The 13,124-nt window shown below is 36.0% G+C and overlaps 1 protein-coding gene across 1 annotated transcript in view; it reads left to right on the plus strand.

Annotated features, from left to right (window-relative positions):
* Scn7a (sodium voltage-gated channel alpha subunit 7) overlaps nucleotides 1-13,124 on the plus strand; it is an 81,873-nt gene that overhangs the window by 10,194 nt on the left and 58,555 nt on the right. The window contains exons 2-4 of the mRNA XM_055600406.1: nucleotides 8,058-8,305; nucleotides 12,452-12,570; nucleotides 12,923-13,012. Of these exons, the coding sequence (XP_055456381.1) occupies nucleotides 8,072-8,305; nucleotides 12,452-12,570; nucleotides 12,923-13,012 (443 nt within the window). The 5' untranslated portion in view covers nucleotides 8,058-8,071. The remainder of the gene's footprint in view (nucleotides 1-8,057; nucleotides 8,306-12,451; nucleotides 12,571-12,922; nucleotides 13,013-13,124) is intronic.

The raw sequence follows: 13,124 nt of genomic DNA on the forward strand, positions 1-13,124 counted from the left end.
TATATATATATATATATATATATATATATATATATATATGACACTATGGTTAATTTTAGTGTCACTTAGGACTATTAAATTAATGAACAATCTTTTGTAAAGTCTGGAAACCACTTTAGTGGCCAAGCATGGTGGAAAACTCATGTAACTGAATCCCAGTGAAGCCTAAAATAGAAATTTTTCAAGTTCAAGGCCAAGCTGGACTACATCATGAGAACCTGTACAAAAATCATCTGTTCTTTAAAGTAAGATTATATTGTGGAGACGTTTCTTTCTTTTCAAATGTTCTCTTTAGGAAATCTTATTTCAATAATGTGTTCCAAAGAGTCAGATCAGGGTAAGGCAGAGGAGTAAGGAATAATAGATGTAACTAATCTGGAAATATGAAGCCAGCAAATATGAACCACACTTGGTTCCATTGTGCTGAGGTATATTATTCTCCAGGAAGTTAAATTGAGAGCAATAGCAAAAATTGCTGAACTATGAAGACAACACAGTTTCCAAGGGCTCCCAAAATAAAAGCCATAAGCAAATCAGCAGTGGCTTACATTAGAAGAGAATAATACAAAATGAAATATTTGCCTTCAGGAGTAAGTAGAAGAAATGAAATAAAGAGAGTTAAGTTGTATTAAAGAGATATGGAGCAAACATCAACCAATTTTGGAAGCCCCGAAGTCTTTCCTTACAGGTGGACATGACCATTTCCTGTTAGACATTTTAGTATCTCCACATAAAATTATTTCTACTCTTGAGACTCACAGCCATATAAATAATAACTGTGAAAATTTAGATTGTATTTGCAATATCATCTGCTCTTTCTAAATCTGACTAGGACCTTCAAACCTAGAGAGACGTGTGTGATGGCTTCTTGACCAGGCTCCTCTTCCATCAGTCTCAAACCTTCAAGCTCAGCTCAATTCAAGAAAATAGCACATTGGATGTGGTTACACACAGGAGAGAAGGGAATCTATAGAGTTAAAATATTGATAGCATAGTTGACTTTTTCATTGGCTGTCTTAGGCTGCTTTTTATAGCCTGTTGTTTCCATTATAATGTTTAATTGTAATGAGTTAAGAGACAATTGTTACAAGAGGAAACAGAAGCAAACAGCATAACAATAGTTACAACCTGCCAATCTAATCATGAAGAAGTATAAATAAAGATGAAAAAAGCTCACTGAGCTTTGGAAACTCTTTAAGAAAGTCACTTCATTGCAGTTGATCACTGCAATTTATTATTTTATTATTAATTATTGGTTACAGTAAAAAGTTATACTGTATTCTTCATGTTATCCTTATAAATTCCAATGTATCAGATAATGTTTTAATTGAAGATTAGTGGGTGTAAAACTAGTATACTTTAAAAGATTAAAATAATAACAAAGTATATAATAATAAGGGGAGTTTAGAGTACCTGGCAGACACAGCTTTAAATGCACTTTATCATTGCTAGAATTACTCTGGTTTTTATCATTTCCATTTTTAGGTGAGAAAAATCAAGGCATCAAGTACCTTTTGTAAGGTCAAAGATGCAGAAAAGTGTATTATATAAGTTGCATAACCATTTACAATGAACCACCACTATTTTAAAATTTATAATGCTGAGCTGGAGAAATGACTCAGTGTTTAAGAAAACTGGTTGCTCTTCTAAAGAATACAGGTTTGATATCCAGTATCCACACATACACACAAATAGAACTTACTTATCTTTATCAAACCTCAGATTTCTATTTATAATTTCTCACTGAATTTCCACTTTAGAAAGTTTTTAAATATATCATATATATATATATATGTATATATATAATCTCTCTTTCCTAATATTTGAAATAGTATTTCCCATGTTCTGCAATATCTTTATAAATAGCTCCTAATCACTTTCAGCCGAGTTTTATAAACCTTTGTCAATGCCTCTGACCTGGACCTAGATGTCAACTATTACCATTTAGCATTTTAAAGGATATTAAAGAGAACATTATCAAATGGCAAAGCCAACCCAGTGCGTATTCATAATTCTTCCACTTCAAGGTGTTAAACACGCAGTGCTGGACACTGAGCCTTGCTCTGCTGCTCCTATTGCCCCCTAAACTGCTAAAAAGCTGCCACAAATACTGCCTCCTTAAAAAAGTGGACTACCCAAACTTGCAGGCAAATGGTGGGAACTAGAAAAGATTATTCAGAGTGAGATAACCCAGAAGCAGAAAGACACAAATGATATATACTCACTTATAAGTGGATATTAGCCATAAAGTATAGGTAAACATATTAAAATTTATAGCCTTAAAGAAGATAAATAACAAGGAGGACCCTAGGGAAGATGCTTAATCCTCATTCAGAAGGGCAAACAGGATAGACATCAGAAGTAGAAGACAAGGAACTGGACAGGAGCCTTCCACAGGGAACCTCTGAAAGACTCTATCCACCAGGGTATCGAAGGAGATAGAGACTCGTAGCCAAACTTTGGGCCGATTGCCAGAATCCTAATGGAAGAGGAAGAAGATAGAAAGACGTGGAGGAGATAGGAACTCCACAAGAAGAACAAGAGTTAAAACACCCCAGCCTCGGGGGCCTGCAGAGACTGATACTCCAACTAAGGACCATGCATGGAGAGGACATATGCTCCCTGTTCAAAGGAAGCCCATTGGCTTTTCAGTTTCCAAGTGGGTTCCCTAGTAAGTGGTACAGGGGCTGTCTCTGACATGAACTCAATGGCAGACTCTCTGATCACCTATTTCTCCTAGGGGGTGCAGCCTTGCCTGGCCACAGAGGAAGATGATGCAGCCAGCCTTGATGAGACCTGATAAGCTAGGGTCAGATAGAAGGGAAGGAGGTACTCTCCTATCAGGGTACTAGGGAAAGGGCATAAAGGGAGAAGAGGGAGGTGGATGGGACTGGGAGGAGACAAAGGATGGGATTGCAGAGAGGATACAAAGTGAATAAATTGTAATAAATAAATATATAAATAAAAATAAAATTTTGAAAAAGTGGACAACCCAAGATACTCATACTTTGTATCTTTGGATCCAGGCTCAGAATCTTAAACTAGTGCATTTATTGGCTTTCCCAAAGCATATAGTTACTTAGACCTATGTGAAGCCACATAAGTTGTTCTCCCAATTGCCTAGCTCTTTCTTTCTAGTTCTTCAGGAGGTCACCTGCCATGATTTATAGAATTACAAATTCACTTAATCCAGAGAGGGGAGTCCAGAGATTGGATTGCATAATAGCAATCTCTTGTCTTCTTCAAATTAATATCTACGTTTATTGTTTCTCTTTCCCTAGACATGCCTATTTGCCTTTAGCCTGTCAACTATAGAGCCATTCAACTTTATCCTTGTTTTGGACATTTCTAAAGAAGCCATACTTGGGTATCAGTTGTTTGCCTTTGCCTAAGGTATTTATAGTTTATTTGGGTATATTCAGTTAAGCACCAGAAAAGTTAGATCTAAGCACAGTTGAGTTAGCATTCGTCTCCTCCAATTACCCAGCTCTACCACTACAGAGCAAGACACCAAAATATACCACCGATTCTGTAAAAAAGGAGACACAAGGACAATGTGAAAGAAAGATAACTTGAAACATTTATCTCAGGAATGGCACTTATTAAGTAAGAGTGTTCATAATTATGATCGCAACACTATTGATTTAAAATTCAATAACTTTTTTATAAGATTGTGCTCTCTATACGTTTTCTGATTCTTCAAAAGATATGGATCCCATTTTAGTGAAGAGTTATACAACTGCAACTTATCAAGAGTGCTACTGTGATTTAAATGTGATATAATTATTGTCAAAAGCTTGCTCTAGCTATTGAACTTTTCAGAAAGGCCATCTAATGGACAGATTAACTATTAATCTTTATTTTCTTAGGCATCGATGCTGTATTAAGATACTACAACAGATAGGATAGTGCCTGGACCATGTTATATAAATTCCCCACAGAAATGCTTTTACTGAATTATGTTTTAATGATTAATAATTCAGCCTGCACTATACCATCTAAAAGTCAGAGGCCTGCCAATTCCATTTGATAAATGTTTGAATTGCAGTGCAGTGCACAGAAGATAAATGCCTGCTGTCCATTCATTCTTCAGGTCAACAACTGGCTAAAGTGTCAGAGTAACTATGAAAATTGTCATCTGAAATAAGTTGCTGCAATGAGGAAGAGAATGAGTCCCAATAAAGGCTATGAAGTGGCCTATGTTTCTGTTATCTGATTTAATCTTATGGAATTTTACATTGAATATATATAAACGATTCCAAATTTGACATATATGGAAAGATATTAAGAATTTTACTGAAGTTTCATGTATCATAACTAATAAAACCAGGAATTGTTGGATTGTTTTGCTGAGAAATGGTACAGAAAAGGGAGGTTATGCTGGGACTGTAGGATAGGAAAACAGACTGCCAAATTGAATCTTGAGGTTTCAGGGAAGTCTAGACTATTTACACTAATGAGCATGAAACTTCTCCTCCATGTCTAATGCTAATAAATATAATTTTAATATACATGAGTTTAATATTGTTGGCTAGCCACCTAAGTGGTTTTAGGCTAAGTGTGACAGTCTGTAAGTCCAGGTATTCTAAATTCATAATCCTTTGTGCAGAAACTTGAATAAAAATACCTTGACATTTTATTGTTCTAAGATTACATGATATTGACATTACCAATCAATATTTGTATCCATTGCGACTGTCTCACCCAGCTATCAGTAACTGCATGCTTCCTATAGCTACTTAAGTGAGGCATCATGCCCAAATGAACTCATTCAATTTTAGAAAACACTTTATCTTAACAGCAAATCTGTTCTGTGATTGGTTTATTGATTCTAGTTCTTCCTCTATAATAATATGAGAATGTACTTTCTCTTCCACACAAAATTTTTCAGATACTTGAAAGCAACAAGTTTCTACTTTGCGTTTTTCTGTATCATTATGACATGCTTCCATTCTTTTAGCCAGGCTCTCCATATTGTCATATTATTTTAATAAAAAAAATTTATTTCATTAGGTTTTGCTCCAGTTTACTCACACTAAATAGAGGAGGATCTCCTCTCCATCTTCTGTCAACACAGGCTAAGGTTATATTATCTTTCTTGGCAAGAGAAATTGGTATTGACTTGTATTCAAACTGCCATTAAGTAAAACACTTTTGACAGTTTCCTGTGCTACAATGCATTTCTTACCTGTTATACTCGTGCATATGGGTACAGCTAGTACAGACTTTTGAGTCTTATGTGCACTGTCATCATATATGATTACATTACCTTTGATCCGTGTACCAAATTTTGTCACAATTAAAATTCTTTTTTAGGGGCTGGAGAGATCTCAGTTGTTAAGATCACCAGTGGCTCTTCCAGAGGGCTCATATTCTATTTCCAGGACCCACGTACTATCTAACAACCATCTATAGATATATCTTCAATTCCGAGGGAATCCAGTGGTACCCTCCTCTGAACTCCACAGGCACCACAAGCACACACTGCACAGACATAAGTCTAGGAAAAAATCATACACATAAATAAAAATAAATATCAAAAAATATACTGATTTTTTTACCCACTGTATACCTAATACTGTACTCAACTTTTTTGTCAATCTGTATAATTTTATCTTTTATTTAAGGATGAGTCTCAATTTTATGGCTGAAAAAACAAACTCAAATATATAATTAACTTGACTGGGATCGCTGTGAACAATAGGAACAATTTCAAACTTGTATATATATCTGCCCAACTTCAAGATTGGTGATTTTATTTGTTTCATTTACTTCTACTAGGCCATTTCCCACAACAACCTTAATTAGTTATCAATCTAAAAATTTTCATGAGTGGAAAACTGATTCTTCAGTGAATTGATGGTGCAGGCAGAAGGGCATAACTTTCCATGTCTAACAATGAGGGTTTCCATAGGTAAAGAGCAGAATTGAAACCGGACAATTACCAAAGTATGCCAAAGAAAGCATTGAAGTTAGAGATGCTTTCAGGAAGTAGGGTAAATGAACAGTATTCAATATCATAGTGAAAAAGTATCATAAGCTCATATCATGCAAAGAAGGGTTCGTGATGCAGAGAAAAAAATATCATGAGTAATTTTCTGAATGTAATTTCATGAATTTGTGGTTTTGTTTTATATATTTTGCATTTTGTCTGTATTTCAAACATTTTTTTAATTTTATTTTATGTGAATTGATGTTTTGTTGGTGTATGGGTCCATATAACAGTGCCAGGCCCCCTGGAGCTGGAATTACTGACATTTGTCAACAGCCATGTAGATGGTGGGAATTGAATCTGGTTCTCTGGAAGAGCATCTAGTGCTCTCAACTACCAAACAATATCTTCAGTCCTTCGTCTGCATTTTTTAATTACATTTTTATATGATATGTTTGGATTCCTCAAACTCTTTACAAATCCCCCCACTTCCCCACTTCCCCACTTCCCCAACTCTATAGCCTTTCTTTCTTTTTATTTTTAGCAGCCGAAAAAAGTGACTGAAATATTAAAGGCTGTTTGTCATGATTGTGAAGTAAAAAAATTTTTTAAAAAATCTTTTTCCATGTTGCTTTTCTTCCTGAAATTTCCACACAAACATCCAAGAGAAAGAAGTATTTTAGAACTGTAGTTATTAGATATCCATATACAGGAAGTAACACAACTTCTGTGCCTTTGCCAAGACTACTTGTATAACATAGGAGAAAGGAAGAATTGTATGGGTATTTGAGTTAAAATCTGCTCAAAATTTACCCATATTCCTGCAGACATATCTCAGTAGAAGAGCACTTTCTAAGAATGAGCAAGGCTCTGGTTTGTTTCCTGCACAACTAAAAGATAAGACTGATGATAGCAAGTCATGCAGGGCTTGAGGTGAAGAAAGTAATCCAAATCTAAACACAAGAAGAATGGGGCCCAGAATCATTGGAGACCATTTAAAGTACAAAAGAACAGGTGATGGCTATATGAAATACATAGGAAGTGATTAGATCTGACCACTAAAAGATGGTCAAACTCTTACATCCTTAAATTTTTTCTGCTGTAGTAGAGAAGCAGAAATAAACCAGTACAATTAAAAGAATTCTAGGAAAGACTAAAAGAAATTACAAATGAGTCTAACATTAAGTTTAATAAAACTAAGAATGGCTTATAGATCTATAAAATTGAGGCATAGTCTCTTTAAATGTACCTACTTAGTTTGGGGTCTCCCTATTTTTACATTCTGAATCATAAATTTAAATTTTGAGACCAGGAAGTTCTATATGGCTCAGAGAATGATCCATAATAGTCTCCCTTTTTTATTTTGAATGAGTTGAGTTTGTATGTATATAAGAAGACAAAATAAAAGAATAAATAATAGCTAGGGATCGATGGAAAGAGAGTTAGACGGTGAGAGAGAGAGAGAGAGAGAGAACATTAAATCAAATGTTCAAAACAGGAAGCAGAAATCATCAATTGGAGAAGTCCCCCTGCGGTTGCTGTCTGGAGTAGCAGGTTGGTGGTTCCAGCTGGAGAAGTGTCTCAGGGAAAACTTTCAAGGAAAAGAAAAAATAGCAACACAGAGAAATCACAACACAGAAAGAGCTCATGACATCCAGCAGAGACTGACTGCGGAAATTGAGGCAGTCTAGCTGAGTGTTCCATTGAGCTTCATCTTCATGGATCAGCCTTACATGGCTGAATTTCAGGCTCATCTCCCCCACTGCCAATGTTTTACAAAATGTGATTAAAAAAAAAAAGTAGCTGGAAACAATTTATCTTCTAGTTGTTGTCAGGGACACAATATTCTAACTCTTGGGTTTTTGTGTTTTTTTTTTTTTTTTTTTTTTTTTTTTTTTTTTTTCTGATCCCTTCCTTGTCATGCAGTTAAGAAGGCAGCCACCTGTCCCCAGACAAGATACTCTGGAAGATACTTTTAAGACAACTGTTCTTGAGTCTGAAGTGGTAGGAGACGACCCCACTTCCAGAGCTTTGCAGTGAACTCAAGGAGCAAGTGACAATTCACTGATATAATTATTATCTTTGTACATGACCAAATTTTATATGCTTTTTTTTTTTTTAACAGGTACGAGTTGAAAAATGTTGACTTCCCCAGAACTGAAGGGCCTTGTCCCCTTTACGGCAGAGTCACTTGAACTTATAGAAAATCACATTGCTAAAAAATGCAATGAAGAGCATGAAGACGAAGGTTTAAAACCAAGCCCTGATTTGGAAGCTGGCAAAGAACTTCCATTTACCTATGGAGCCCTTCCTTGTGGAACCGTGTCAGAGCCCGTGGAAGATGTCGATCCGTACTACTACGTTAAGAGAAATGTAAGGAGAAAATGTAATCGAAACTGTATTTTGATTAGTTTATATTAAACCCGTTAAAATATTATTGAGAAAAAAAATAGAATTGAGATGAGACGATGAGACTTAGATAAAATGAATAGAGAAAGAGCTCTTTCATAATGTTTTTTTTTTTTTAATGTGGGGTCAACATATTCAAGATAGTTAATAAACCTGTTAGAATATCTGAGTAATATGTTATGTTTAATGAACCTAGTTATGTATATTATTTCTTAATATAAGTGACTTTTGTGGAAATATGCTGATTATCTTTATCCAGCTTTCAACTTTAACATAGTCATGAAATACTTAGAATGGGAGCACCAATTTTAAACATCTGATAACTTACTAGTCAGAATAGTACATTCAAACGTGGTAGCTCAATAATTAATTGGTTTCCCATAGTAAAGGGAACAAGGACTATTTCTAACAAGAACTCAATGACTGGCTCTTTGACCTCCCCACCAGAAAGGGAGGAGCAGTTCTGCTAGGTCACAGAGGAGGACTTGGCAGCCAGTCCTGAAGATACCTGATAAAACAGGATCAGATGAAAGGGGAGGAGGTCCTACCCAATCAGTGGACTTGGAAAGGAGCAGGGAGAAGCTGAGGGAGGGAGGGTGGGATTAGGAGTGAATAAGGGAGCGGGATACAGCTAGGATACAAAGTTAATAAAATGTAACTAATAATAATAAACAATAAAAAAAACAAATTGTGTATTTTTTGTTTTCACTCATTCATATATTCACAAATTCAAACCTATCTCATTTCTAAAAAGTCCTGAGAGACCCTACAAATTATCTAAACACACACATGTACACACACACACACACACACACACACACACACACACAGATACTTACTTTCTTTACACATGAGAGACTCCCATAATAAGTACAAAATGCTAAGTATGGGAATGGTTTTTGCTAGAAACTACAGAAATCTTATGTGGATTGATGAAGCTAGGAGAGTTTTTACTTCAAAAGCAGAACTTAGAGGCTGGAAAAATGTCTCTGTGATTAAGGGTACTGGCTGCCATTCCAGAGGTCACGAGTTTGATTCCTAGTACCTGAACAGCAGATCACAACTTTTTGAAACTCTAGTTCTAGGGAATTTAAATTCCTCTCTTTGTCACCCTGGGACCTATGCACAGACATAGTTCATAGGTTGACATGAAGCCAAAATAGCTATTCATGTAAACCAATAAAGTGAAATAAGGTAATCGGCTTACAGAATACTTGGAATTTTAATAAAGCCAAGGTAGAACATTTTATGGACAAATGAACAGGCAACAGCCAAGATTGATTCTGCAAGGGGGCATGGAGAGGACGGTGCTATTACTGGAAACTCAGTTAGGTTGTCAACTGTGGTAAAGATGAGATCTCAACATGGACTTAATGTAGTGATCAAGAAGGATAGGAGCTCTACAAGGACCAAATATATCCGGGCACAGGGTCTTTTCTGACACTGACACTCAACCAAGGACCATCTATGGATATAACCTAGAACTTCTGCTTGGATGTGGCCCGTGGTAGCTCAGTAACCAAGTAGTTTTCCAAAGTAAGGGGAACAAGGACTATTTCTAACAGATTTTCAAGGGCAAGCTCTTTGACCTCCCCCCCCCCCAGGGGAGGAGTAGTCTGTTAGGCCACAGAGGAGGACTTTGCAGCCACCACCCCCCCCCCGGAAGATACCTGATAAAACAGGGTCAAATGAAGGCGGAGGAGGTCCTCTCCTGTCAGTGGAGTTGGAAAGGGGCAGGGAGGAGACCAGGGAGGGAGTGTGGGGTGGAGTAGGGAATGAGGGAGTGGGATACAGCTGGGACACAGAGTTAACAAAATGTAACTAATAAGAAAAATAAAATTTAAAAAAAGATTCTTCTACATTGTTGTCATTCTATTAAAATTTATTAAATAAAAAAAAGATCATATGTAATGAACGTGGCAGCTCAATAAAAGACAGCATCTTTCCATATTAGAAGAGAAGGGACCAAAAGAGGAAAGAGACAATGTGAAAGATAGGGAGACGGAAAATAGGGAGAGAAGGCAGAGAAGAGATGGAGGTGAAGAGAAAGGGTGAGAATGGGGAGAAGAGAAGAAGAGTAAGATACAGAGAAATGGAGGGAGAGAAGGAAGGGAGGGAGTTGTATGTTGTAAATTAACTTAGTGTATGTACTGATATTGCTTACTATAAATGCCGTTTGTCGAAATATGATAATTACTTTCTTCTAATTACCAATTTTAAAATAATCACGAAGTGTTTACACTATGGGAGAGGGAGAGAAAGAAAGAAAACAAAATAGCGAGGGTGAGTGTTATATCAGGAAAGAAACAGCAGGGTATAACTGCTGGGTAAGACTAACATTTACAACTTAGAAGAGTGAAGTTACCACCAACAATATCAAATATCAAACGACATCATATTGGGGAAACATGAGGATTACCTACTAGCGTTTTGATATTCATGGATTATTTTCACTGATGTTATCTAATGGGCGAAATCAAAGCAAATGAAAAAGTCGGGAGAAATATATTGCACGACTACACTGCTAATACTGTCATGGTAAAAAGTGTCACTTGAATTATTTTGAGAGTATTTAGTTGAGATGCAAGTTGAGTCTTCATTTGACTTGTGTTAGCACTCACTTTTTGGTGTGCTTGTGTTGTCCTAGTTTATAATCGGCAGTAAACGTAGGAAAGCCTGTTACTGTAGCAGCAGTCACAATACTGAGTAATGTATGGAGACATGCTGGCCGTGGGAATATTGTTATTGAAGGCAAAACCAAAAAAGAACGAAACGAGCCCTTTATGATGGGTATTTTTTTGTCTTTTTTAATTTATTTTTTTTAATAGAATATGTCGTTGGTTGGAGAGAGGTGGGTAGGATCTGGGAGGAGTTGAGAAAAGGGAAAGAATATTATCAAAACTTATTGTATGCAAAATTAAATATGAATCGATTCTAAAAATTCACATAAAGAAAAATAAATAAGAATGAAACCAGATTCAGAGTTATGCGTGGTCCAAGTGGCCATGAGGCATGAAGGGTAAAGCCGGTGGGAGGGACTCCGTGTAAAGAGTGTTGAATCACTAATATCACATTATTTGACCAAACAAACAAAAAACCAACTGCAGACAAGATATTAGGAAATAATTTGGAATTACCCATTCCTTCACAATGACACACATGCATGTTCAACCTCCCATCAAGTCTGCAGTTGTTTTGGAAGCTAGCATGGAAAGTAGAATTCACATAATCAGAATATTACCTAGAACCCCTGCTCAGATGTAGCCCATAGCAGCTCAGTATCCAAGTGTGTTTCCCTAGTAAGGGGAACAGGGACTGTCTCTGATATGAACTCAGTGGCGAACTCTTTGACCACCCCCACCCTGAGCAGGGAGCAGCCTTGCCAGGCCACAGAGGAAGACAATACAGCCAGTCCTAAGGAGACCTGATAAGCTAGGGCCAGATGGAAGGGAATGAGGACCTCCCCTATCAGTGGACTTGGAGAGGGGAATGGGAGGAGATGAAGGAGAGAGGGTGGGATTGGGAGGGAATGAGGAAGGGGACTACAGCTGGGATACAAAGTAAATAAACTGTAATTAATATAAAAAATAAAAATTTAATTAAAATAAAATAGACTATTAAAAAATAGAATTGCACCAAATATCCTCTTTTCCCCCTACAAAAAAGTTAGTAAGTTAATTTCCTCCTACAATCCCTCCCTCATAAATAATTTAAATGATTGATGTAACATTTCAAAGCATTTGATCTTTTTTGCTTTTTAACACTACATTGACTTTTTCTGATATAAAATAAAAAACTTCACATTCATGAAGTTATGATATGTAGTCCCTCTTTTACTGTTAAGTGCAAATCCACACACTATGTGGAGTACTTTCTTTTACATTAATTAGTTCAATTGGGAGATGAGGTGGGTTACAACGGCAAATGATTTTCTTAAGTAGACAACCAGCAAAACAAAACAAAGCAATGAAAACCACTCCTTTTGACTTAAAAGTAATTAAATATTAACGCCAATAAAATATGACCGAATTTCAAACTGGTGAGCATTGGTAGTTTGTTGCTCAAGATCTGCATTCTTTGTTTAACTGTATTTACTGTGCTTTCTTACAGACTTTCATGGTCTTAAACAGAAACAGAGTTATCTTCAGGTTCAATGCCGTTTCTATCTTCTGCACACTGTCGCCTTTCAGTTCACTCAGAAGAGCAGCTATCAAGGTTTTGGTGCATCCATATCCTTTCTAGGTGTGGTTGGCTGTGTCTTCAGTGTGTTAATAACAAGTCCAGATGTTCTGTTATTCAACACCTGCTGCAGAACTCTTTCTTCTTACTGGTAATTTGTGACACCATATTAAATACTAGATTTTTCTGTGATAATTCTTACATGTTTGAAAAACACATAGAAAATATAGTTTAATAAAATTTCAATAATAGTTAAAATGTTAATTCTTGTTTTTCAGTAAGAATAACATGTATTTTCAGTATTTGTAAAAAGATCTTATTACTTGTATCTATAAGTGCAATTTATGTAAATATGTCTTTTTAAATGTAATTTATTGTCCATTTTTCCTTGACCTTGCTTACTCTTTTCCGCCTGCTAATTTTAATTAGTGTCCTCACTGACGGCCTATTTATGTCCATGAGTAATCCACCAGAATGGATATCAGCAACAGAGTAAGTTACTTGGTTTTATTCTATATAATACAGTCTATAATTATATTTTGGTTTTCAGCACTTTTAATCTTTATAGTGTTATATCAAAGTCTAAAATGTGTCATGAATTGAA

This window comes from Psammomys obesus, unplaced genomic scaffold, assembly GCF_907164565.1.
Source record: "Psammomys obesus unplaced genomic scaffold, mPsaObe1.curated_primary_1811, whole genome shotgun sequence".
Classification (NCBI taxonomy): Eukaryota; Metazoa; Chordata; class Mammalia; order Rodentia; family Muridae; genus Psammomys; species Psammomys obesus.